Source organism: Lissotriton vulgaris, chromosome 8 (assembly GCF_964263255.1).
Source record: "Lissotriton vulgaris chromosome 8, aLisVul1.2, whole genome shotgun sequence".
Taxonomy (NCBI): Eukaryota; Metazoa; Chordata; class Amphibia; order Caudata; family Salamandridae; genus Lissotriton; species Lissotriton vulgaris.
In genome coordinates this window covers 597,926,274-597,950,239 of record NC_141696.1, presented here as the reverse complement: position 1 = coordinate 597,950,239, position 23,966 = coordinate 597,926,274, and the positions used below count along the sequence as shown (strand labels likewise).

The 23,966-nt window shown below is 46.9% G+C and overlaps 1 protein-coding gene across 1 annotated transcript in view; it reads right to left on the bottom strand.

The window, feature by feature from the left end:
* DCBLD2 (discoidin, CUB and LCCL domain containing 2) overlaps positions 1-23,966 on the bottom strand; it is a 540,831-nt gene that overhangs the window by 236,985 nt on the left and 279,880 nt on the right. Inside the window, exon 5 of the mRNA XM_086934447.1 lies at positions 920-992. Coding sequence (XP_086790573.1) covers positions 920-992 — 73 coding nt within the window. The remainder of the gene's footprint in view (positions 1-919; positions 993-23,966) is intronic.

Here is a 23,966-nt window from a genome sequence, read left to right as displayed (position 1 = left end):
CACGCTTTGCCCCCCCCCCCCCCCCCCCCACACCCTCTCGCATCCAGTGCCTATCCACTGTTACCCCATTCCACTCAGGTTTTCTTTTATAGCCAGCTTCCAGTGCTACCTTTATCCACCTCGATGCCACCATTAATTTTTAGCAGCGTTTATTGGCTCCATCTAGCAACCTCTCCTCTACTGTTTAACCACCCATCTCTCGCTCCGTTTAATAAAAAAATCTTTATAGGATGGTCCCGCAGCCGAAATCTGTTTCTTGGTTGCTCCAAATTGTAAAATGACTTACGCACACATTTTATTTTTAAATTACCCACTGTAAATGCCACTGCCAACCTGGATTATTAAATGTTAAAAAACAAAATGACTGCTGTGTCAGGACACATGCAAGCACATATGGTGACCGATGTGAGGTAATAGATTATCACGGCCTGCAGCATCAACAAACAGTAATAACACAGCTAAAAGAAGCAGTTAATTCACTTTGCTGATGCTTGTTACTTTTTTGGTCACTGATTTGGAGGATATTAAAACCTAGATTAACAAGGCAGTACGGTGATTGTGTGGCAATCACTCAAGAGGATGAACATTTAATGAAGGAACTAACAGCGTTCTCAAATTTGACCTTACCCATGTATTTTACATTTTATAGTGAGATATTACACAGCCCACTAAAACCATGCAAAAGTCACACCCAAAGAAACTGAATCCTTGGCAGCTACGGCATATGAATTTATGCAAGTAGCATAACCTACCTCCAGAGAGCAAGTGGATCCTCTTTACAGCTAATGTGGAGATAGCAGTACTGCCTGCATTATGGACCAATTTACTGCAAGCTCCCTTTTTTTGTTTGAATCTATTTATTGCTGATAATTTGGAATGGGTTTCACAAGATAGATAATGCTAAATGCACTTCACTTACATCTCTGTATCCATGAGGACTGGTACCAGAAATATCGCCAAAGGGAGTAAGACAACCAGCTGGGCAATATTTACTAAAACAAAGTAAAAAAAGAAATAAATGCCAATTCAAAACAGAAACCCAAAATGTCTTAAGGTATCATGTAAAAAGCAATACACATTTCCAACTTTGATATTACTATTTAAAGTGCAAATCTCTAATCTTGAAAAACATACCATCTTTCTGTGGAGACAAAGCGGTTCAGAGTCCAGTCACAACATACTTCAATGTGACAATTTGAATAATCAGAACCTTACACGATGACTCTACTCTAGAAAGGATTCCCTTACTGAAAAAGGATATGCAAGGATATGCCAGACTCATTTATGAGACTCACCGCTAAATCATACCTCATAAAAGTTCAAATAAACGATTAAGCATAAAAAGAACTTGAGGAATAATTAAGAGGAAGGTCGTAAAAGTACTTCCACCAAATCAAAAGAGAAGCTGACGGTTCTGACAGCGGAGCCTCAATCATCTAGTTGCAGGGTCGTGGCGCAGAGTGGAGAGGAGCGGCGCAGAGTGGAGAGGAGCGGAGCGGCGCAGAGTGGAGTGGAGAGGAGCGGAGCGGCGCAGAGTGGAGCGGAGCGGGCCAGAGTGGAGACGAGCGGAGCGGCGCAGAGTGGAGAGGAGCGGAGCGGCGCAGAGTGGAGAGGAGCGGAGCGGCGCAGAGTGGAGAGGAGCGGAGCGGCGCAGAGTGGAGAGGAGCGGAGCGGCGCAGAGTGGAGCGGAGCGGCGCAGAGTGGAGAGGAGCGGAGCGGCGCAGAGTGGAGAGGAGCGGAGCAGAGTGGAGAGGCGCAGAGTGGAGAGGAGCGGCGCAGAGTGGAGAGGAGCGGCGCAGAGTGGAGAGGAGCGGCGCAGAGTGGAGAGGAGCGGCGCAGAGTGGAGAGGAGCGGCGCAGAGCGGAGGGGAGGGCCGCAGAGGGGAGGGCCATAGAGGGGAGTGGAGGGCCGTAGAGCGGAGTGGAGGGCCGTAGAGCGGAGTGGAGGGTCGTAGAGCGGAGTGGAGGGCCGCAGAGCGGAGTGGAGGGCCGCAGAGCGGAGTGGAGGGCCGCAGAGCGGAGTGGAGGGCCGCAGAGCGGAGTGGAGGGCCGCAGAGCGGAGTGGAGGGCCGCAGAGCGGAGTGGAGGGCCGCAGAGCGGAGTGGAGGGCCGCAGAGCAGAGTGGAGGGCCGCAGAGCAGAGTGGAGGGCCGCAGAGCGGAGTGGAGGGCCGCAGAGCGGAGTGGAGGGCCGCAGAGCGGAGTGGAGGGCCGCAGAGCGGAGTGGAGGGCCGCAGAGCGGAGTGGAGGGCCGTAGAGCGGAGTGGAGGCCGTAGAGCGGAGTGGAGGGCCGTAGAGCGGAGGGCCGTAGAGTGGAGTGGAGGGCCGTAGAGTGGAGGGCCGTAGTGTGGAGTGGAGTGGAGGGCCGTAGAGTGGAGTGGAGGGCCGTAGAGTGGAGTGGAGAGCCGTAGAGTGGAGTGGAGGGCCGTAGAGTGGAGTGGAGGGCCGTGGAGTGGAGGGCCGTAGAGTGGAGTGGAGGGCCGTAGAGTGGAGTGGAGGGCCGTAGGGCCGTAGAGTGGAGTGGAGGGCCGTAGAGTGGAGTGGAGGGCCGTAGAGTGGAGTGGAGGGCCGTAGAGTGGAGTGGAGGGCCGTAGAGTGGAGTGGAGGGCCGTAGAGTGGAGTGGAGGGCCGTAGAGTGGAGTGGAGGGCCGTAGAGTGGAGTGGAGGGCCGTAGAGTGGAGTGGAGGGCCGTAGAGTGGAGTGGAGGGCCGTAGCGTGGAGTGGAGGGCCGTAGCGTGGAGTGGAGGGCCGTAGCGTGGAGTGGAGGACCGTGGAGTGGAGTGGAGTGGAGTGGAGGGGAGGGCCGTGGAGTGGAGTGGAGTGTCGTGGAGCACCAGAGTGGGATGGAGTAGAGTGTTATAGAATAGAGTGTCATGGGGTACAGTGTTCTGTTGTATTGTGGAGTGACGTAGAATAGAGGGGTGTAAAGAGGAGTATAGTGTCCCAGACAAGAGTATAGTGTTGTATAGTGCAGTGCCACATATTGTTGTACCCAGAGTTTAGCAGGGTGAAATGAAGTAGCATGGAGTGGCATAGAGTGGAGTACAGAATCGTAGACTGGAGTGTCGTAGAGTGGAGCAGCATAAAGTGGAGCACACAGGAGAGGTGTGGCATAGAGTGGAGTCGGATAGAGTAGAGTGGCATGGAGCAGAGTGGAGTGGCACGACGTAGAGTGCAGTGGCTTGGAGTGGGATTGTGCAGAGAAGTAGGGTAGAGTGGTGTTGCGTGCACTGTGTGGAGGGGTCGTGTACAGTGGCCTACAGAGTAGAGTGAACTGGTGCAGAGTGCATTGTTGCAGAGTAGAGTGGTGCAGAGTGCAACGCAATAGAGTGCTGGAGCATAGAGAGGTACAGAGTAGAGTGGCAAACTGTGGAGTAGCGTAGACTGCTGTGGCATACAGTGGTGTAGGGAACAGTGGCTTAGGGAACAATGGCAGAGAGCAGAGGCATAGAGTTCAATGGTGTAGAGGTGAATAGAGTAGCAGAATGATTTGGCGAGGAGTGCAGTAGTGTAAAGTGTTGTGGAGCTGTATAGAGAGCAGTGGTTTTGAGCAGAGTGGTGTAGAATGCAGTGGCGTAGAGTGCAGTGACAGAGTACTGCGGAGAAGAGTAGAATGCAGTGGCACAGCATAGAGTGCAGTGGTGCAGTACAGAGTGAGGTAGAGTGGAGTGGCACAGAGTAGAGCAGAATGGTATACAGTGTAGTGGTGTAGAGTGGTTCTAAGTAGAGTGATGTGGTGCAGGGTAGAGTGCAGCGGCACAGAGTGCAGTAGTGCAGATTAGAGTGGAGTGATGAAGTGTGCAGTGGAGCGGAGTGGTACAGAGTAGAGGGCATTGGCATAGAGTCCAGAGTACAATGGCGTAGAGTCCAGTGGCGTAGAGTCCAGTGGCGTAGAGTCCAGTGGGCGTAGAGTGGAGTGGCCTATTGTGGAATCATGTAGAGTGCAGTGGCGTAGAGCTTTGTGGTGCACAGTAGAGTGGCATAGTATGCATTGGCATGATGTACAGTGGTGCAGAGTAGAGAGGAGTACAGTGGAGTGGTGTAGAGTGGATGCAGTGGTATGGGGTGGCGTAGAGTGGCAGAATATTGGCATAGAGTGGCATTGAGTCGTATAGAGCGGAGTAGGTTAGAATGGCATACAGTGGAGTGGTGTAAAGTGGAGTGCATTGGTGTAGAGTCTTGTACATTAGAGTGGCGTAGAGAGTACAGGTACAGAGTAAAAGTGGTGTAGAGTAAAGCGGCCTAGAATGCAGCAGCGTACAATGTAGCAACACAGAATGAAGTGGAAGAGATTTGAAGGGTGCAGAGTAGAGTGGCAAAGAGTGCAGTGGCTGAGCGCACAGTGGTGAAGAGTAGAGTGGCACAGAGTGAAGTGGCATAGTGGCGCAGAGCAAAGTGGCATAGAGTGCAGTGGCATAGAGTGGTGCAGAGTAGAGAGCTGTAAAGTGGTGCAGAGTAGAGTGCAGGTGGTTGGAGTGTAGTGGCATAGAGTAGAGTGGTGTAGAGTAGAATACAGTGAAATGGTGTAGAGTGATGCAGAGTATAGTGGCATAAAGTAAAGCAAAGTAGAGTTCAGTAGAGTGGCGTAGAGTAGCGTGGCATCAAGTGAGTGGTGCAGAGGTCAGTGTTGCTGAGAAGGTGAGTAGAGTAGCGTGGCAGTGTACAGTGGTGTAGAGTACAGTAGTGCAGAATAGAACAGAGTGGCATAGAATGCAGTGACAGACTGAAATGTTGTAGAGTGCAGTGTTTTAGAGTAGAGTGGAGTGGCATAGCGTAGATTGCAGTGTCACAGAGTAGAGCAAAGTGGCGCATAGTGGAGTAGTACGGGGAAGAGTGGAGTGGCATTGAGTAGAGTGCCGTAGCAAGTGCAGTGATGCAGAGCAGATTAAAGTGGCGTGGAGCACATTGGTATGGAGTGGTACAGTGTAGAGTGCAGTGGCGTGGAGTGCAGCGGTGTACAAGGATGCAGAATAGAGTAATATAGAGAATATGGTGGTGCAGAGCAGAGTGCAGTGGGTAAAGTGGAGTGATAGAGATTAGAGTGGCATAAAGTGTAGCGGCGGAGAGTGCAGTTGAGAAGAGTGGAGTGCATAGAGTGCAGTGGTGCAGAGAAGAGTGGCGGAGATTGCAATGCTGAAGAGTGGAGTAGGGGGCAGTAGTGTAGAGTGCACTTGCAGAGTCGCACAGAGTACAGTGGTGCAGAGTAGAATAGAGTGCCGAAGAGTGCAGTGACGTAGAATGAAATGGTATAGAGTGTGTTGTTTTTTAATGGAGTGCACTGGTGTGGAGTGCAGAGGCATAGAGTGTAGGGGCATTAAGTGCAGTATTTTAGAGTAGAGTTGGGAGGAGTGCAGTGGTCTAGAGCAGATTGGTATAGAGTAGAGTGGTATAGAATGGAGTAGAGCGACATGGCACATAATGGAGTGGTGTAAGAGTGGGGTGGCGTAGAGTGGGGTGGCAGAGGGGAACAGTGTGTTGTGGCGTAGAGTGAATTGTTGCAAAGTATAGTGAAGTGGCGTAGAGTGGTGAAGGGTGGATTAGAGTGGCGTAGAGTGCAGTGACAGAGTGCAGTGGTGCAGAGTAGATAACAGTGGCGTAGAGCGGATTGGCGTGGAGTGGCACAGCGTAGAGTGCAGAGTAGGTGGCATAGAGTGCAGTGACGTAAAGTGATGTAGAGTGCTGTAGGGTGGAGAGTACAGTAGAGTGGAATAGAGTGCAGTGGTGTAGAGTGCTGTACAGGGTAGTGGCACAGAGTAGAGCGGTGCAGAGTACAGAGGAGTGCTGTAGAGTACAGTGGTGTAAAGTGTTGTGGCATAGAGTGCAGTGATGCAAATTAGAGCGGCACAGAGTGTAGTGGCATAGATTGAAGTAGAGTGGCGTAGAGTGCAGTGGCATAGAGTGGTGTAGAGTTCAGTGGCAGAGAGTGCAATGTTGCACAGTAGAGTGCAGTGGTGTAGAGTAGTGTGGCGTAGAGTGCAGTTGTTCAGAGTAGTGGCATAGAGTATAGTGCTGCAGTGTAGAGTGGCGTAGAGTGTAGTGATGTAGACTGAAATGGTGTATAGTGCATTGTATTTGTAGAAAGGCACAGTGTGCATTGGCATAGAGTGCAGTGTTTGAGTAGAGTGGCGTGGAGTGGTGCAATGTAGATTGCAGTGGTGTGGCACAGATTGGAGTACAGTGGTATAGACTGTAGTAGCAGAGTGCAGTGGTAAAACAGATTGTTTCAGAGTGCAGTGGAGCAGAGTAGATTAGAGCGGCATAGAGCAGATTGGTGTAGAGTGGAGTGGTACGGCATATAGTGCAACTGCATAGACTGCAGTGTTGCAGAGTAGAGTGGCGGAGAGTGGAGTGAAGCGGAGTGGAGTGAAGCAGAGTGGAGTGGAGTGAGGCAGAGTGGAGTGGGGCAGAGTGGAGTGGGGCAGAGTGGAGTGGGGCAGAGTGGAGTGGGGCAGAGTGGAGTGGAGTGAGGCAGAGTGGAGTGGGGCAGAGTAGAGTGGGGCAGAGTAGAGTGGGGCAGAGTAGAGTGGGGCAGAGTAGAGTGGGGCAGAGTAGAGTGGGGCAGAGTAGAGTGGGGCAGAGTAGAGTGGGGCAGAGTAGAGTGGGGCAGAGTAGAGTGGGGCAGAGTAGAGTGGGGCAGAGTAGAGTGGGGAAGAGTAGAGTGGGGAAGAGTAGAGTAGGGCAGAGCGAAGTAGGGCAGAGTACAGTGGCAAGGAGTGCAGTGGCAATCAGTGAAGTGGTGCAGGGTAGAGTGGAGTGTCATCACCTAGTGTATTGGTATTTTTCCCAGTGTCAAAATATTTGCTTCCACCACACAGAATTACAAAACAAAGTGTGGTTCTGAAAATTCTGGACCCTGCTATAATATGGTACCGAGGCCCAACACTCGTGTCACAAAATATCATCGTACCATCACGAATTTGGTGTCGGCAGACCGGTAATGATCAGGACATTATCCCTATGCATTTGCGTCATGATTGAGTGATGCTATCCCCCTTTAAATCATGGTTTCCGTCTCGAACCCTCTGATTCCATTTTGTGAACGGCATCCATCTTGTGGCTTACCCTCATATAGTCAATTGATTGAGGCCGAGTTCGATCTGAAAGGACACGTCCACCTTAGCTGACTTCCCCATGACCTGGCCGAGCTGACTCCACTGCCTCCAGCCAAACCTGTTCCGGCGGATCCTCGCCCAGTGGCCGAGTAAGATAGCATCAAGGCACAACATGCCATAAACCATTCACTACATACAAACCATGCTTTATCATACACACACCTGTCCCTGTTTCTTGTTTATGACTAGTTTTACGATGAGGAGGTGCCCGATTTTATTGGGGTTTCATCGATATCTGATGGTAGTTCTGGGCCGGGCTGGGTCATCTATCACAAACTGGACATCGAAAATGTGGGTTTGCCATCATGACTTTGCTTTTTCATTATTGTGGAAATATGTATATGACCGTATTGTAAACGGAGGAATTCTTGCCTGCAGCTGTTATTTTTGTATAAAAGGAGAAGGCTGGCTCTGTAAAAACGAACAGTCTCCTGAGAATCTACATCCCGTGCTGTTGTACTTCTAGGACACTTGTTACTTGGTTGCAGCCAATAAAACTCGATCTTTGACTTCACCTAGAAGACTCTGTGTTTCTGTGGTCCAGAACAGGAAGAACTCAAGAGGTCTTTGGGTGTTTTCCCCTGGCACCACCGGGTTCCTAAAAACCCGGCACCTCAGTTGGCACCCAACTCGGGGCGGTATCAAGCGGTGACGGTCCAAGCCAGATGTTCGTGAGGAGCTTCGTGTGAAAATTCCAGACGGCCAGCCACTTCAGCGACCCCTGTATGTCGACGTGGTTCCGAAGGTCTTTGCTGCGAGGTTCCCCGCGTCCCGACGGCTACGAAGGACTGCTGCCCTGACTATCGCCCTGTTTTGGGCCCAGTGATCCTTGGTAGAGCGAAACTATAGATGAGTCTTCTAGTGACGTCATCGATCATCAATACTTCAGTTAAGTATAAGTGGAGCGTCTCCCAGTCCTTAGTTTGATTCTTAGTTTTGGTATCCTTGAGATACACCTTGTTTGGAACTTGCAAGCGCCAAAACCAAGGGATTCGTGTATTCACGAAAATATCGTATTCGATAATCCTTTGAAGTTTGAAGCTAGACTAGTGAGCGAAGATGCCTGGTCTTAGCAGACTTGGAAACTTGTTTTGTCTTGGTTGTAGTAAGGACTCCCGATTAGAGGATTCATGTCCGGTTCCTCCGATTGGAACTCCAACATATGAACTCTATGTGAAGCACGGAGTAGGCCCTATCACATATAATGAAGTGTGGATAAAATACACCAGAAAAGATGGTGTTTTAAAATGGCCCCAATATGGAAGCTTTGACGCAGAAATTTTAGATAATCTAGAGGTCAAACTGTTTAAGAAGAAAGCCCGGCCGGCGATGTTTGACTCTTTTCGCTTATGGCGCAAAGAAGCCAAACAGAAAGAAATGAAATTAGCAAAGAAAAATAAAAGAAATATGTCAATGGTGCAAGCTGCCATTGCATACAGGGATAATGAGGAAGAGCAAGAGAGTGAACAAATGCTCAGAAGCAAGAAGTTCGCAGTAGATAAATGCTACCCAATGTTGCCGCATGAAGGACAAGATTCAAAAGGGACATCAGAGAAAGATCCATTAATGTCCCATTTACTGAGTTCACCACCTCCATATGCACCAAATGCTACTGCACCCCCGAAGCGTTTTGTTATACCGCGCCCCGGCGCACGAACTCCAGTTCTTACACAAACACCAGCTCCTCTTCAGCTGGTTCCTACTTCTCCAGCGCAGCCCTCACAAGGGCCGCCGCCTTTGCTACATACTCCATCCACTGTTTCTACGACTTTGCCTACTGCTCCAACTGTTTATCATGATACTACTTCTGCCACTGCCTCAACTTCCTCTGCCACTGCTTCGACTTCCTCTTTACATCAGCCTGTCTTTTCTGGCACATCTGCCTCTCCGCAAGCTTCTCCTTCTGTTCGACAGAGAGTGGCAAGTACTGTCACTGGTCTGTTCTCACCTTTCTTTGGGTCACCTAAAACGACCCCTAAAACAGGACGTAGACAGTTGCGTAGTCAACTACCTGATTATCAGGAAAGAGAAGTGCTGAATGAGTTAGCACGCAAATGGGTTACTGATACTGTAAAGTATGATGTTCAAAAGTCTGTAATGGAAGTCTTCCGTCAGTGGGAAGCACCCACTCACAGATATGTATTCGAAGAGATGTGTGTATATCTCTGCGAAGATTTGCAAGATAATGATCCAAAACGCAAAATGCAGGAATTATTCCGTATGCGATTCAAGTTCTATGAAGGCATGATTGTAGGTGCCGATGTTGAACGAGCAATAGATTTATTGTTATCTTATAGGAGTAAGGGAAACGTCTCTAGATCACTGTATGAGGATGACATGTCAGGTAGGAAAAAGGCGCGACAGTACCCCATGAGAGAAGTTCCTCCAGTTTGGAGGGAAGGTGACGCAAATGCAAATCCAGCAATTCTGCCACATTTCCAGCGTGCATGGGTACATGTCCCCTGGAAAAGATCTGAAGTTTTAGCACTCAAGCAGACATTGCCTGATCCCCGTAAAAACCCTGCAGGATATTATAAGGAGTTATCACAGACTGCCAGCTCGTGTATAATGAACTTAGCGGATGTAGACATGTTGTTTGGAAATATTGCTCTACAGCCTTTATGGAGTAAGATTCGTCATACAGATCATGACCAAGAATTAGGTGACACATGGGCTAATATCACTGCTGCTGATGCTAGACAAGTTGGTGGCTCTAAGCCCGAGCCTTTGGTAGCAGAACTTCCTGGTAGAATTATCACGTATATGAAAACTTTAATGCCTGAATTACGTGTGAATTGGGACAAGTTGTCTGCATGCAAGCAGAAGAAAGATGAGAATGTGTCCGACTTTTTCACGAGGTTTGAAGAGACTTACGTCGATCATAGTGGTCAGGATATGGCTACCGAGGGTGGCCAAAGATTGTTTGTAGACAAGTTCGTGCATAATCTGCTTCCTGAACTATGTAATAAATTGAAAGATTCAGAGAGTGCTTGAGCGCAGATTTTAGCCACAGCCCAGTACTATGAAAATAGACGCAAAGACGAGCTAGAGAAGGCAGACAAAAAGACTAAAGATTTGAAAACTAAAGTACTTCTCCAGCAAACTTATCCGCCTCGCACTACTAGTCAGCCTGATTATCAGCAACCACAACAGTATTCGAGAAACTCACAAAGAAATGAGTCTTCTCAACAGCGTTTACCGTATGGTCCGAATCAGTGTGCGTATTGCAAGGAAGAGGGTCATTTCAAGAATAGTTGTCCAGCTCTGTTGCGACGTTTGAATGGTGTTTCTGGTGCAAGAGGTAGAGGTGTTCAACAGGCTCCTAGAGGTAGGGGCCGTGGAAATTTCTCCCAGAAAACTACTTCTTTTCCACCTCAGAATTCCATGAACAGCTTTGACCAACAGAATAATGAGTCTTCTAGGTCAGCTCAGTACTATGCTGATGACTACTACGCAGAAAACGAGAATGAGGGTAATGGTTGTTAGGACAGCCATGGACAAAGAGAGGGAGTTGTTTCAGTTCCAGTAGATCAGAATGGACCTTATGTTGAGGTGATTACATCAGGTGTGTCAGAACCTTTTCTGCTGGATACTGGTGCTACAAAAAGTTCTATTATGCACTCAAAACTTCCTGGCGCACCTTTGTCTGGCGAAATGAATGTTTCAGTAGGTTTTTCTGGCGCCCCGGTTAGGAACCCGATTTCTAGTCCTATGCCCCTTTCTGTTGGGCCATGTGAATTAGAAGCACCCCTCATTCTTACAACAGGTTGTGGCGAAAACTTGTTAGGTTTGGATTTGTTAAAAAGATTATATGCAACCTTGTACTGTTCTCCTTCGGGAGTACAACTTACCCTAGGTAAGAAAGTGATTTCTCTAATGTATTTGTCAAAGGAGAATATCCCTACAGAATTGTCATCTCTTCCGGACATACTTTGGGCTACTGGTTCTGATGATGTGGGTCTTTTGGAGATAGCTCCATATGTCATAACATTGCGAGCCAATGTAAGTTGCCACGTATTCCCCAGTACAAGATCTCTAGCGAATGTGAAAAGGCGTTGTTAGCAATCATTTACGATCTGATTGAGAAAGATGTCATTGAAGAGACAACAGGCAACATTTGTAACAGTCCTATTTTGCCAGTCTTAAAGCGTACTGATCCGTCTAAGCCACCTGTGTACAGATTTGTGATTGATCTTAGAGAAGTGAACAAGATTGTTGTGCCACAGTTTCCAGTTGTTCCCGACATTACTGCCTTATTGACTATGGTTCCAGCTTCAGCCACTTGGTTCTCGGTGATTGATTTGAAGAACGCTTTCTTCAGCATCCCTATTGCTGAAGAGAGCAGAGATATTTTTGGCTTCAATTTAGGAGGACGAAGCTTCCGCTTCAAACGCACCCCTCAGGGCTACTGTGAAAGTCCATATATATTCAGTCAGGCTCTGAAATCACAACTTGACACGATTATTCTACCTGATGGTGCGACTCTTATTCAGTACGTAGACGATTTGCTGGTCGCTGCAGATACTGTAGAGATTTGCAAGCAAGCCACATTGTCATTGCTGCGTCATTTATGTGACATGAAGCACAAAGTTTCCCTTTCGAAATTGCAATTTTGTCGACAAGAAGTGACCTACTTAGGTCACATCTTATCAAAGGAGGGAAGGAAACTGACCCCAGAGAGAATACAGGCAATTGCAAGATTGAGTGTCCCAAGCACACAGAGAGAAGTGCGTGCTTTCTTGGGCATTACATCATATTGCAGACAATGGATACCGAACTTCTCATTGTTGGCCAACCCTTTGCTGGCACTAATCTGTAAGGATACACCCAATCCTGTGCCTTGGTCTGAAGATTGTCAGAAAAGTTTTCACGAGTTGCGTGATGCATTGTGTTCGGCTCCTGTGTTGGGTAACCCCGACTACAGTAAGCCTTTCACATTATATGTCCATGAGAAGGAAGGTTGCGCATTATCAGTCCTGACACAATCCTTTGGGGACAAACAGCGTCCATGCGCGTATTTCTCAGCGACTCTAGATCCTGTAGCTAAGGCATTACCAAGTTGCTTGAGGGCCACTGCTGCAGCAGCTGTCTGTATTCGACAGTCTGCTGGGTTAGTAATGAATAATACACTGATCGTTAGGGTCCCACATGCAGTAGACATTTTGCTAAACAGAACAAAGACACAGCACTTAACTAGTGCTCGACTGTCAAGTTATGAGCTGACACTGTTAGCGAGTCACATACACATAAAGAGGTGCGATACACTCAACCCAGCCACATTATTGCCCATTCCAACAGAGACAGATGAGGTCGAAAAATATGATTGCTGTTTTAGGACAGAAGAAGAGACAAAAGGGAGAGTAGACTTACAGGACACTCCCCTTCCTGAATGTAATGATACTTTATGGGTTGATGGTTCATGTTTCAAGTTGCCAAATGGTGATACGACTGCAGCATATGCAGTGACAACATTGCACACGATTGTAGAAACTGCACGTATCCCACACAATTCTGCGCAAGCAGCAGAGTTAATTGCACTTACAAGAGCGTGTGTGTTGGCAAAAGGAAAACGAGTGAATGTGTATACAGACAGCCAGTACGCCTTTGGCGTGGCTCACAGTTTTGGACGATTGTGGCGTGAACGTGGGTTCCTGACGTCGCATGGTGCAAAAATACAACATGGTCAGCTAGTTAACGAACTTCTCGAGTCACTGACCTTGCCACTACAAGTTGCGATTGTGAAATGCAGTGCACACAGAAAGATTCAAGATGATGTTGATCGTGGAAATGCATTCGCAGATGAAGTTGCGAAAGAGACTGCAAGGAACGCAATGAGTCGAATGTATGTTGTAGGTCCTGCGAGATGGATTGCTGATGTGGGTATGTGTGAGGACACTATTGAAAGTGTGAAGTCTATACAGTCCGAGGCCACTGAGAAAGAGGTGAATGAATGGAGAGAAAGCAAGGGTAGATTGGATGCGAATGGTTGTTGGGTCGAATTGTCAGAGCATCAGAGATGGCTGTTACCCGACGCATATGTACTTGCAGTGGTGACAATGGCTCATGGGATGGCTCACATCAGTGTGAAAGGAATCTAAGTTGTTGGCCCCAGTATGGCAGAAAAGTGGCATCCCAAAATGTGCAGAGAACTTGGTCAAGAACTGTATGGTGTGTTTGAAGTACAATCCCGGTAGGGGAACTCCAACTCCAGCTAATCATTTTGCGCCTCCAACGTATCCGTTCGAGGTTTTGCAGCTCGATTTCATCCACATGGAGAGGTGCAACAATCTGAAATACGTGCTTGTTGTTGTTTGCGCCTTCTCCAGGTGGGTGGAAGCGTATCCCCTTAAGGACAATACTGCCTTGTCCACAGCCAAAGCCCTGGTGAAAGAATTCTTCCCTAGGTACGGTATGCCTAGAATTGTCTGGAGTGATAATGGAAGTGAATTCGTGGGACGAGTGATGAAAAGAGTGTGTGAGTGTCTAGGCATACACCAGAAGTTCCACGCTGCAAATCACCCCCAATCAGCTGGGTTAGTAGAATGCTACAACGGCACGTTAAAGTTGAAATTGGCCAAGATCCAAGCCAGCACAAGTCTTAAATGGCCTGACGCCCTGCCTCTAGCACTCCTATCTACCAGAATGACTGTCCATTCTAGACTGGGACTTAGTCCGCACGAGATAGTGTTCGGCCGCCCAGCTAATATATGGGGAGTGCCAAGGTCCAAGAAACTCAGTGAGATAGAGCACCCTGTACTGCTTGACTATTTGCACGAATTGACAACTAAATTGCATGTTTTACACCAACAGGTTCACAGTTCCTCTCCGCCAGCGTCTGATGATCCAGGCCACACGATCGAACCTGGCACCTGGATCCTAGTGCGGAACTTTCAGCGAACAAAGAACGAACAGCCCAGGTGGACCGGCCCATACCTCGTCCTTCTTTCCACAAGATCAGCCATTCGGGTGGAAGGAAAGAAGAACTGGATCCACGGGATCCATTGTAAACAGATCCCTCTGCCTCTGCCTTATGACCGGTGGGTCCAGGAGGGTGTCGCCGACTCAGAGACTGCATCTGTACATCGTTTCTTACCCTTCAGTGATGCACGATTAAAAGGAACTGCTACGGAAAAGGAGAGTGATCATATTCTGCAAGGATTTGTGCCACCGTCAATGCAGTTGGACACTTCAGAACCTGAAATCTTGTTTGAAGACCACACCATACCTGGGAAACAACGGTATAATCTGAGGCCAAGAAAAACGAACTAATAAAAGTAAACTAATACGATTTTCTTTCCCCCAAGAACTATTTTTTGGTTGTGCAGCTCTCTCGCCCAGGGAACTTGCTCATTTTTAATTTTCGAACCGCCATCCGGTTCTGCTGCTAGGGTCGCGGTTGACAGTCTTGGGAAGTGCAGCTGGAGACGTTTAGGTCGACAGTTCTGGTTGGTCTAAGGGAATTACCCTGGACTGAACAGAAGCACCCCTTAGCAGAATCAATCTCCCACCGCGGGCAGCAACATAGAGGGTGGAGTTTCCAAGGGTAGAGAGACCTGCTAGATCAACGAACTTTGAAACAAAAATATGCATTTTGATGGTAAGAAAACAATTTTTAATAATATGCATTTTAATGTTGTGTAGCATAATGTTGTTTTTGATTGGCTATACTCTATTCACATTTCGAGTTACATTTGTACACAACACTCAGCCCACACCTCCTCCTACTGTCTCCCCGCATTCTTTTACCCTCTGCCGGAACACGAGTCTGTCAGAAGATTAGAATTTGTAAATAACTCATTTGTTCAGTTCCTACACCAGCACCAGTCTGTAGTAAACACGACGAACTGTTGGGTATGTGGCCTCATGCCACACACGACAGACAAGGGTATACCGTATTTTGTCCTGCCATTTGGCTACCATGGTTCTCTGTGGGCATTTCGAGCAATGTTCCTGTTTGCCCTCGAACCATATGTCCCGGGGAAAAACTCAAGCAACAAGGCGCTAGTGGCGGGAATTAGAAATATGAGCAGGGATGTTGAAACGTATAAAACTATTCCCAGAGATGAATTGACACCTTACAGCAGATGGAATATAACACAATATGGAATTTCCTTGGCTGAGAGTCAGAAAGCAAAGAAATCCTCCCCAATCTGGATAGTACCCCACCAAGGTCACCTATGTCTGCAGGGAAATGGCAGAAACTCTAGAGCTCAGCTAGGGAACAGTGTCTGTACTGAGACTTATGTTTTCTCATCTCAGACCTCCCCTTCATTCTAAGCGGTTAAGGGTACCTACTTCGTCTGCCACGACAGAACGTATACATGGTTGCCCCCTGACTTCTCGGGCACATGTTTTGTCTCGTTTCTGCTGCCAGCCACTTACACGGCCGAGGCAGATTACCATCGGACAAGGACAGTTAGGGGTGTCGTGAGTAAAGACGACACTGCGGAGCAGGAGTTTGGAGACTTCGCAAAGGGTTTTCTGCCGTTTTGGGGGCCAATGGTGAACAGCAGGAACATTCACCAATTGAAGAGGGTAGTTGAATCCGCCGTGATTGAAACGGCTGGTGCCCTTAGTAACTTGACTGCTGAGCTCCAGTCGGACCGCCTTATGACTCTTCAAAATAGGGTTGCCCTAGATGTCATACTTGCAGACCGTGGTGGGGTATGTAGAGTGATCCAATCCAGTTGCTGCATTTTCATTCCTGATAATGCTCCGACAGTGTACCAGGCCATCTCCAAACTCCACAAGATCTCCGATTCCATTCATGTGGACAAAGGGGACTGGTCCTTGCTGGGGTGGTTCTGGGAACTGATATCTGCCTGGGGATGGAAAATTCTGATATTCATTGGGATGATCTTAGCCATTCTGTTCCTGTTCTGCCTGTGTGTGCAGTGCGCTCCTGCAATATGTGGCCTCTGTGCTGCATCATGTGTAAGGGAGCCTGTGTCAAGGGACGAACTGAACAACAGGATGATGCTACAGCAGCATCTCCATGACTTCATGAATACAGATTTGGACTCAGATTAGCATGAGTTATTGCCTATATAAGGGCAAAAGGAGGGTCTGTGGTTCTGAAAATTCTGGACCCTGCTATAATATGGTACCGAGGCCCAACACTCGTGTCACAAAATATCATCGTACCATCACGAATTTGGTGTCGGCAGACCGGTAATGATCAGGACATTATCCCTATGCATTTGCGTCATGATTGAGTGATGCTATCCCCCTCTAAATCATGGTTTCCGTCTCGAACCCTCGGATTCCATTTTGTGAACGGCATCCATCTTGTGGCTTGCCCTCATATAGTCAATTGATTGAGGCTGAGTTTGATCTGAAAGGACACGTCCACCTTAGCTGACTTCCCCTTGACCTGGCCGAGCTGACTCCACTGCCTCCAGCCAAACCTGTTTGGGCGGATCCTCGCCCAGTGGCCGAGTAAGATAGCATCAAGGCACAACATGCCATAAACCATTCACTACATACAAACCATGCTTTATCATACACACACCTGTCCCTGTTTCTTGTTTATGACTAGTTTTACGATGAGGAGGTGCCCGATTTTATTGGGGTTTCATCGATATCTGATGGTAGTTCTGGGCCGGGCTGGGTCATCTATCACAAACTGGACATCGAAAATGTGGGTTTGCCATCATGACTTTGCTTTTTCATTATTGTGGAAATATGTATATGACCGTATTGTAAACTGAGGAATTCTTGCCTGCAGCTGTTATTTTTGTATAAAAGAAGGCTGGCTCTGTAAAAACGAACAGTCTCCTGAGAATCTACATCCCGTGCTGTTGTACTTCTAGGACACTTGTTACTTGGTTGCAGCCAATAAAACTCGATCTTTGACTTCACCTAGAAGACTCTGTGTTTCTGTGGTCCAGAACAGGAAGAACTCAAGAGGTCTTTGGGTGTTTTCCCCTGGCACCACTGGGTTCCTAAAAACCCGGCACCTCAAAAGTATGCTTCATTCGTCCTTTCCAAGTTTTAATATAGTATGAAATACCTGCACAGTTCATTTACAAACATAAAAATGTTATTGCGTGCTAGAAAAAAGTAATTCCTTTCAGAGCAAGAGTGTCACATAATTCCTCTCACTTTGAGGTCAGAAACAGGAAAGTAAACACCAGTCTCCCTCAGAAGACAGAGCCTGACAGTTGACCTCAAACTTTGAATGCACAGTGTAGTTTTGCAGCTTGTAGAATTCTCTGGATTTACATGTTGTGCTTTATTCTGCCATCTAGTGGCTGCTTTTGGAATTCTCCATAAAATCTTTTGTACTTTTTCTCTTTTTGTTTTTTGCTGTTAGTGGGCATCGACAGACCTCAATTTGGTGTCCCTTTGTGAAGTCTTCATACTTCATCCGGAAGCTCCCACCTTTGGTCACCATCTTCAGATTTTTATGAATATTGTTCCTTTCTCTCATCTTCTTGGTGGAGGTGGGTGGGTTCGCTTGTGAATCCGGAAAATTCTTCAAGCTGCAAAACTACGAGCGGTAAGAAACAATACGTTTTGCAGTGTGAATCTTTTCTGGATTCAAATGCTGTGCATTGACTTTGTAGCAGTTTGTTACCTCTGTGGTGGTTGGCCTGAGGATGAGCATTGATTAATAAAAAGATGTTGTAAGAACTTTGTTCCACTTCTGCTTCCTTGTTCATCTGTATCTCTACACATTAGTGTCTTGTGCACATGTGCACTGATGACCACGTTGCTGCCATACAAATGTCTTCTAATGGTGTATTTGCTAGAAAAGCAATGGTTGTTCCCTTCTTTCTAGTTGAATGGGCCTCAGGCGTAATGTTTCTCCTGCATTCTTGTGGCACAACTGAAGAGTCTGTGCTATCCATCTTACAACTATGTGCTTGGTTACTGGTCTTCCTAGAAAACGGTTCGTAAATTAAACAGATAGCTGTTTTGTTTTTCTGTCTGGTTTTCTTCTTTCAATATAATGCATTACAGCTCTTCTAGCGTCTAATGTGTGTAATGTCCTTTTTGCGTGCTTCTTTGGATTTTGAAAGAAACTTAGTATTTGAATACTTTGATTCAAGTGGAATTGTGAAATTACTTTTGGCATGAACTGCGGGTCAGTACTCAAGACAATTCTGTCCTTGTGTACTTTAGAATATGATTCTTGTAATTTGAGTGCCTGTAATTCACTGACTCTGCGTAGTGAAGTTATAGCCACTGAAAAAGCTGTTTTTAGAGTGTGCATTTGCAATGTTGTCTTGTGCAAAGGTTCCAAATGTGCCTTCATCAGCTGTGTGAGCACTACATTCAAGTTCCATGTGGTTGCGGGTACAGTCTTGGTTTTGCAATTCTCTTTGTTCCTCCAAGGACTTCTTTATTACCGGTGTTGTGAAGAAAGGTCTCCCAGTGTGACCCCTTGTGTATGCCACTATTGCTGCTAAATAGACCTTTAAAGACGCATATATCAGTTTGCAGTCTAGGAGATGTGTCAAAAATGTTAGCACTGTTTCGTCTCTTGTGTTTTGTCTTAATAATCCCTCTTTGAGACACCAAAATGAGTATCTTTCTCATTTAGCCATATAACACCTTCGTTCTGATGGCTTCCTTGCCTCTTGCCTCTTAGGCCAATCATCGTATTCTCTGATAGCTTTAAGTCTTCAGGAGCTATGCTGCCAGGCTTAAAGACTCTGGTTCGGGGTGTAGAACCCTTCCTTCTTCCATTGACAGCAGAACTTGCCTGTAATTTGTGAATTTTTCCCTGAGATTGTTCTACCAGCTCTGAGAACCATGATTGTCTTGCCCACTGTGGAGCCATTAGTATCAGGGTCATCTTGCTGATTTTGCATTTGCTGATCACCCTGCGTAGTAGTGGTATTGGGGAAAAGCGTATGCAAATTTCCCAACTGTGCATTTCCCATGGATTGGTGGTAAGGTTGTCTGGAGGAAAAGCTTGGCCATTTTGCATTCAGAAGTGTTGCAAAAAGATCTAGTTCCAGTGTTGCCCATTTCTGAAAGTTCCTGTTGAGTATTGTTTGGTTTAGTTCCCATTCGTGGGAACATTAGGCTTGTCAACTCAGTCTGTCCGCCTCAACAGGGTATTTTCCCGATAGACGAATTGCTAATATTTCCATCTTCTTTTGATTCATACTTTTTCACAGCTCTTGTGCTAATTTTGACAGTGGTAGGGATTGTGTCCCTCCCTGTTTGTTGATGTAGAATGTGGTGTTTGTATTGTTCATTTGGATCAATAATGTATTCCATGCCAACTCATTCCAAAAGTCTTTTAGGGCTAGAAATACAGTTTTTAGTTCCAGGATGTTGATATGTTGTGCAGCATCTTGTTCTTTCCAGACACCCTGCACCTTGAGATTTTACTTTGTTTTAACACTGATTGTAATAGTGTATCTTGTGTACCTCTCTGCTGACCCCGGTCCGCCGCGGCTTTTGCCGTTTGTTGCGGAGGGTCGCTTGCAGGCATACTCACTTCCGGTTTCTCACACGGAAGTAGAGGTCAGCGTGATAGTGCTCCGGCTCACTCTCCCTATTTAATACCAAGGGAGGCGCGGACGCGCGAAGCGGCGCGGCGGCGGCGCGCCTTAGGCAAGCACGTCTGCGCCCGTCCGCTGCCAGCTGCCCGGCCACTATCTTCCACCCATCGCCGGACCCAGCACTTTCCTTGGCTCGGAAAATGACTTTCTGCACTCCGACCTCCATCAGGTATGCACGACAAGATCTGGTGGCTCTTAATCGCCCTCCCCTAGTGTTATCAGACAATCTAACAACCGATCTTTTAAAAGCCCCCAAGGACTGTATTAAGTCGGCTTGCGGCCAAACAAAACTCAGTTCCACACTAGGAAAATACACTGCTATATACCTGAATGCCAGATCTATCCCTAAACATGCTATGGAAATATGGAGTCTCCTTAATTATGAAGAACCGGAACTGTGCTTCATCACGGAAACATGGCTGCATGAACATGCAATCCCGGACCTCCATATCGCCTTTCCCCCCACAATACTCCATAATAAGACGAGATAGAATAGGAGGAAAAGGTGGTGGAGTACTTATAGCAGCTACAAAGAACATAAATGTTCAAATCATAGACAGCCTAGCGGTAAGAGACACAGAAATTCTCATTTTTAAAATTAACGAGCTAGAAAAGGAAGACATCTGGAAAGGGGCTTTATTATATCGCCCTCCAAGAAACAAAGGAGATTTCGCCAATACCCTACTAGAAACCATCGCCCCTCATGTACTGACGTCAGACAATTTCCTATTATTAGGCGATTTTAACTATCATGTGGACGATCAGTCCAAAGCGGACACAGAAAAACTGATTTCCACAATGAACACCCTCAATCTGATACAAATGGTCACTGGCCCCACCTACCTAGCAGGTCATACTCTTGATCTTTTATTCACAAATTCGCCTAATGTCTCACTAAAGACTCCCACTCCATTATTATGGACCGACCACTTCCTGGTGAAATTCTCTATAAGTGGCCATAGAGCTAAAAATATAATAAACAAAAAGCAAAAAGCATGTAGAAACATGAAAAATGTTACTCAGGTCTCTTTTTCAGAAAATTTCAAAATAGATCACATAAACCTCAAGGAAAATGTACACCTTGGAGCTATACATCTGGAGTCTGCCATCCATAAAACACTAGATAAAATAGCCCCCTTACGAAAGGTGTACTGTAGGGAAAAAACCTCACCATGGTTCAACGACCAATTAAAATATTTCAAAACTCAAACAAGAAATGCTGAAAAAACCTGGCGTAAAACAAAAAACCCCAATGATCGCAAAATTTACCAAACCCTACATACCGAATACATGAGGAAAATCAAAGCGGCAAAAAAAACCCATATAGCTGAACGCATAAGTAAAGCTAAAAACTCGTCCAAAGAGCTCCATCACATACTAAAAGAACTTACGTCCGTTAAAAGCCCACCAGAGGCCCCAAAAACCAAAGAATGGACGGAAGACCTTTCAATGTTCCTAGACGACAAAATCACAAAAATATTTCAACCATTCAATGCAGAAAATACATCTCTCCAACACCTTGACAAAGAGCTACACATGAACCAAGATGTCTCTTCCTCTAACTGGTCCACTTTTGAATTTTTAAACGATGAAAAAATTCTATGTCTAGGACATAAAATAAAATCCGGATCTCCTTGCGACCACCTAACATCCAAACTATTTACTACCCTTGCTCCAGTGTTGGTCCATCCCCTCTCTTGCCTCCTAAACACATCCCTGAGAGAAGCGGAATTCCCTCAAATCTGGAAAGCGGCTAGAGTAAAACCACTACTAAAAAAGCCCGGTGCGGATGCAAACACCTTTTCAAACTATCGCCCCATCTCCTTGCTACCCTTCTCAGGGAAAGTGCTGGAGGCATTCGTAAATGAGCAGCTGATAAGCTATCTCGAGAGGAACAATCTACTCGACACCTCACAGTCAGGTTTCCGTGCTGCACATAGCACGGAGACAGCCCTGATCGAGGTGACCGACAACATCAGAGGTGCCCTTGACAAACGCCAGTCATGCATTCTGGTACTTTTAGACTTATCGGCTGCCTTTGACACCATCTCCCATCATATCCTAGTCAGACGACTGTGGGAGTATGTTGTCAAAGGGCAGGTTTTAAAGTGGTTCATTAGCTATCTGTCAAACCGAACCACCACACTGCAAACAGATGAAACCTCAGCCAGCACACGGCCAGTTACAAGGGGTGTGCCACAAGGCTCTATCCTCAGCCCTTCGCTTTTTAATGTTTATATGGCCCCCATGGCCAATCTCATTAGGGCACATGGATTTGACGTGTTATCATATGCGGATGACACGCAAATACTTGTTACCCTTGGCCATGATATTAATGACACCAAAAAACGTTTTAAAAAGTGTTTGATAGAGGTTAAAAACTGGATGAGTCTGAACCACCTACAACTAAATGGTGCAAAATCTGAAATAATGACTTTCGGTCAAGCCAGTGTACACTGGTCTCAGGACTGGTGGCCCCCGGAAATGGGGGAATGTCCGGTCCGAAAAGAATCCGTCCGCAATCTTGGAATCCACATGGATAGTAAATTATCCATGAAGGACCATGTGAACCACACTGTTGGAACCTGCTTTGGAATCATGCGAAGCCTCCGCAGAGCTTTCAAATGGATACCAAAAGAAGCACGCAAAGTTCTAGTTCAGGGCCTCATTATAAATAGGTTAGATTACTGCAACTCCATCCTGCTTGCCATAAATGAGTGCCACATAAAGAGACTGCAAGTTGTTCAAAATACTGCTGCTCGTCTGATTTTGGGACTCCCAAAACAATCCCCTTCCCTTCCGAGCCTAAAAAATCTACACTGGCTCCCATAAAAAAGAGTCATTTTTAAAACTATGTGTCTGGTTCACAAACATCTGCATGGCACTGGACCTAAATACTGGAACCAAAAATTGACTTGGTACCAGCCCGGACGAGAACTGATATCTAGCCATAAATTCCAACTCACGCCATCTAGAGTACAAACAGTCAGGAATGGGGGACATGCTTTTTCCTATATGGCACCTCTCCTATGGAACAAACTTCCTCTGAATATCCGTGCAACGATCGAGCACATGAGTTTCCGAAAACTGTTGAAAACATGGCTTTTCAGCTAGGTCTTGCCTTTCGCAGGATCTCTCTCCTTTTACTCTGGGATTGTCCGCATGCGCCATGAGACTCCCTCACGGGATGTGATATGTTCTGCGCAATACAAATTTCCAGACTAGACTAGACTAGATGGTTCATGTGAACTCCCCATCCCATATGAGAGGTGTCTGCTGTAATGGTTACTGGATGAGTTGGTTGAGCAAATGTGATCTGTTCACCATGCTATCTGCTCCTCTATCTTTTGCGTGACAACAACTATATCTTTCCAAAGCCCTGTTCCCTCAATCATTGATTTTGCAACCATTCTTGAATTGGTCTCAAGTGGAGTCTTGTATTTGGAATCAAAGGGATGCAGAAAGCCATAATTCCTAACAAAATGTCCCACTGTCCTCACTGTCACCGCTTGCCCCTTCCAGTACAGTTGTGTTTCCTTCAAGTAGAGTGGTGTGTTTCCTTCAGTAGAGTGGTGTGGCTCACTGGTTAGAGGCGGCAGACCCGGAAGCAGAGGTTGACCAGGGACCAGGGTTCGATTCCCGACGCGGCAGGGTCCTGGGCCATGGTCAGCGGACTCAATAATTCTCGCCTCGGTGCCTACTCCAACCATGGGTCCCACTCAGCAACTCTGGGCAATAGCTTGCTTAATCTCTACTATCGGCCCCATCAGCGCCGCAGATTATTGTCTTCACCTTGGAGATGCCCAGGAGGGACCATCTCACAGGGAAAGCCAGGATGGGTTCCCCAGCGGTATACAGCGCCGGGACACCCCTTTGCCAGGGCAGCTGTGCGCTTTACAAGTATACGACATTTAACGACATTTAACAGTGATTCTGTTTTCTTCTCACTGGGATACACTTTCCCTTGGACTGAATTGATCCTTGCCCCCAGAAATATTTGACTTATTCTGGTTTTGGAGACAACTTCTCCATTTTTAGTGCGAAACCCAGACTGTATAGAGTTTGCATAACTTGCTGTATGTGGTACTTGCACTTTGTTTTTATTTGCCCTTACCAGCCAATCGTCTAGGTAGGGATAAACGTGCATGCCTTTTCTACGTAGGTGTGCTGCAACTGCTTCTAGGCACTTTTAGTGAATACTCGCAGCCGTTGCTTCTGGAATTGTGAATACTGGGTTTCCCCGTCCATTGCCTCACCGAATTGCCAAAATCTGTCACGGAGCCTGATCAAGAGGGGCAGAACTTCCCAAGATACTCATTGGTGCCGCCGGGGCCGG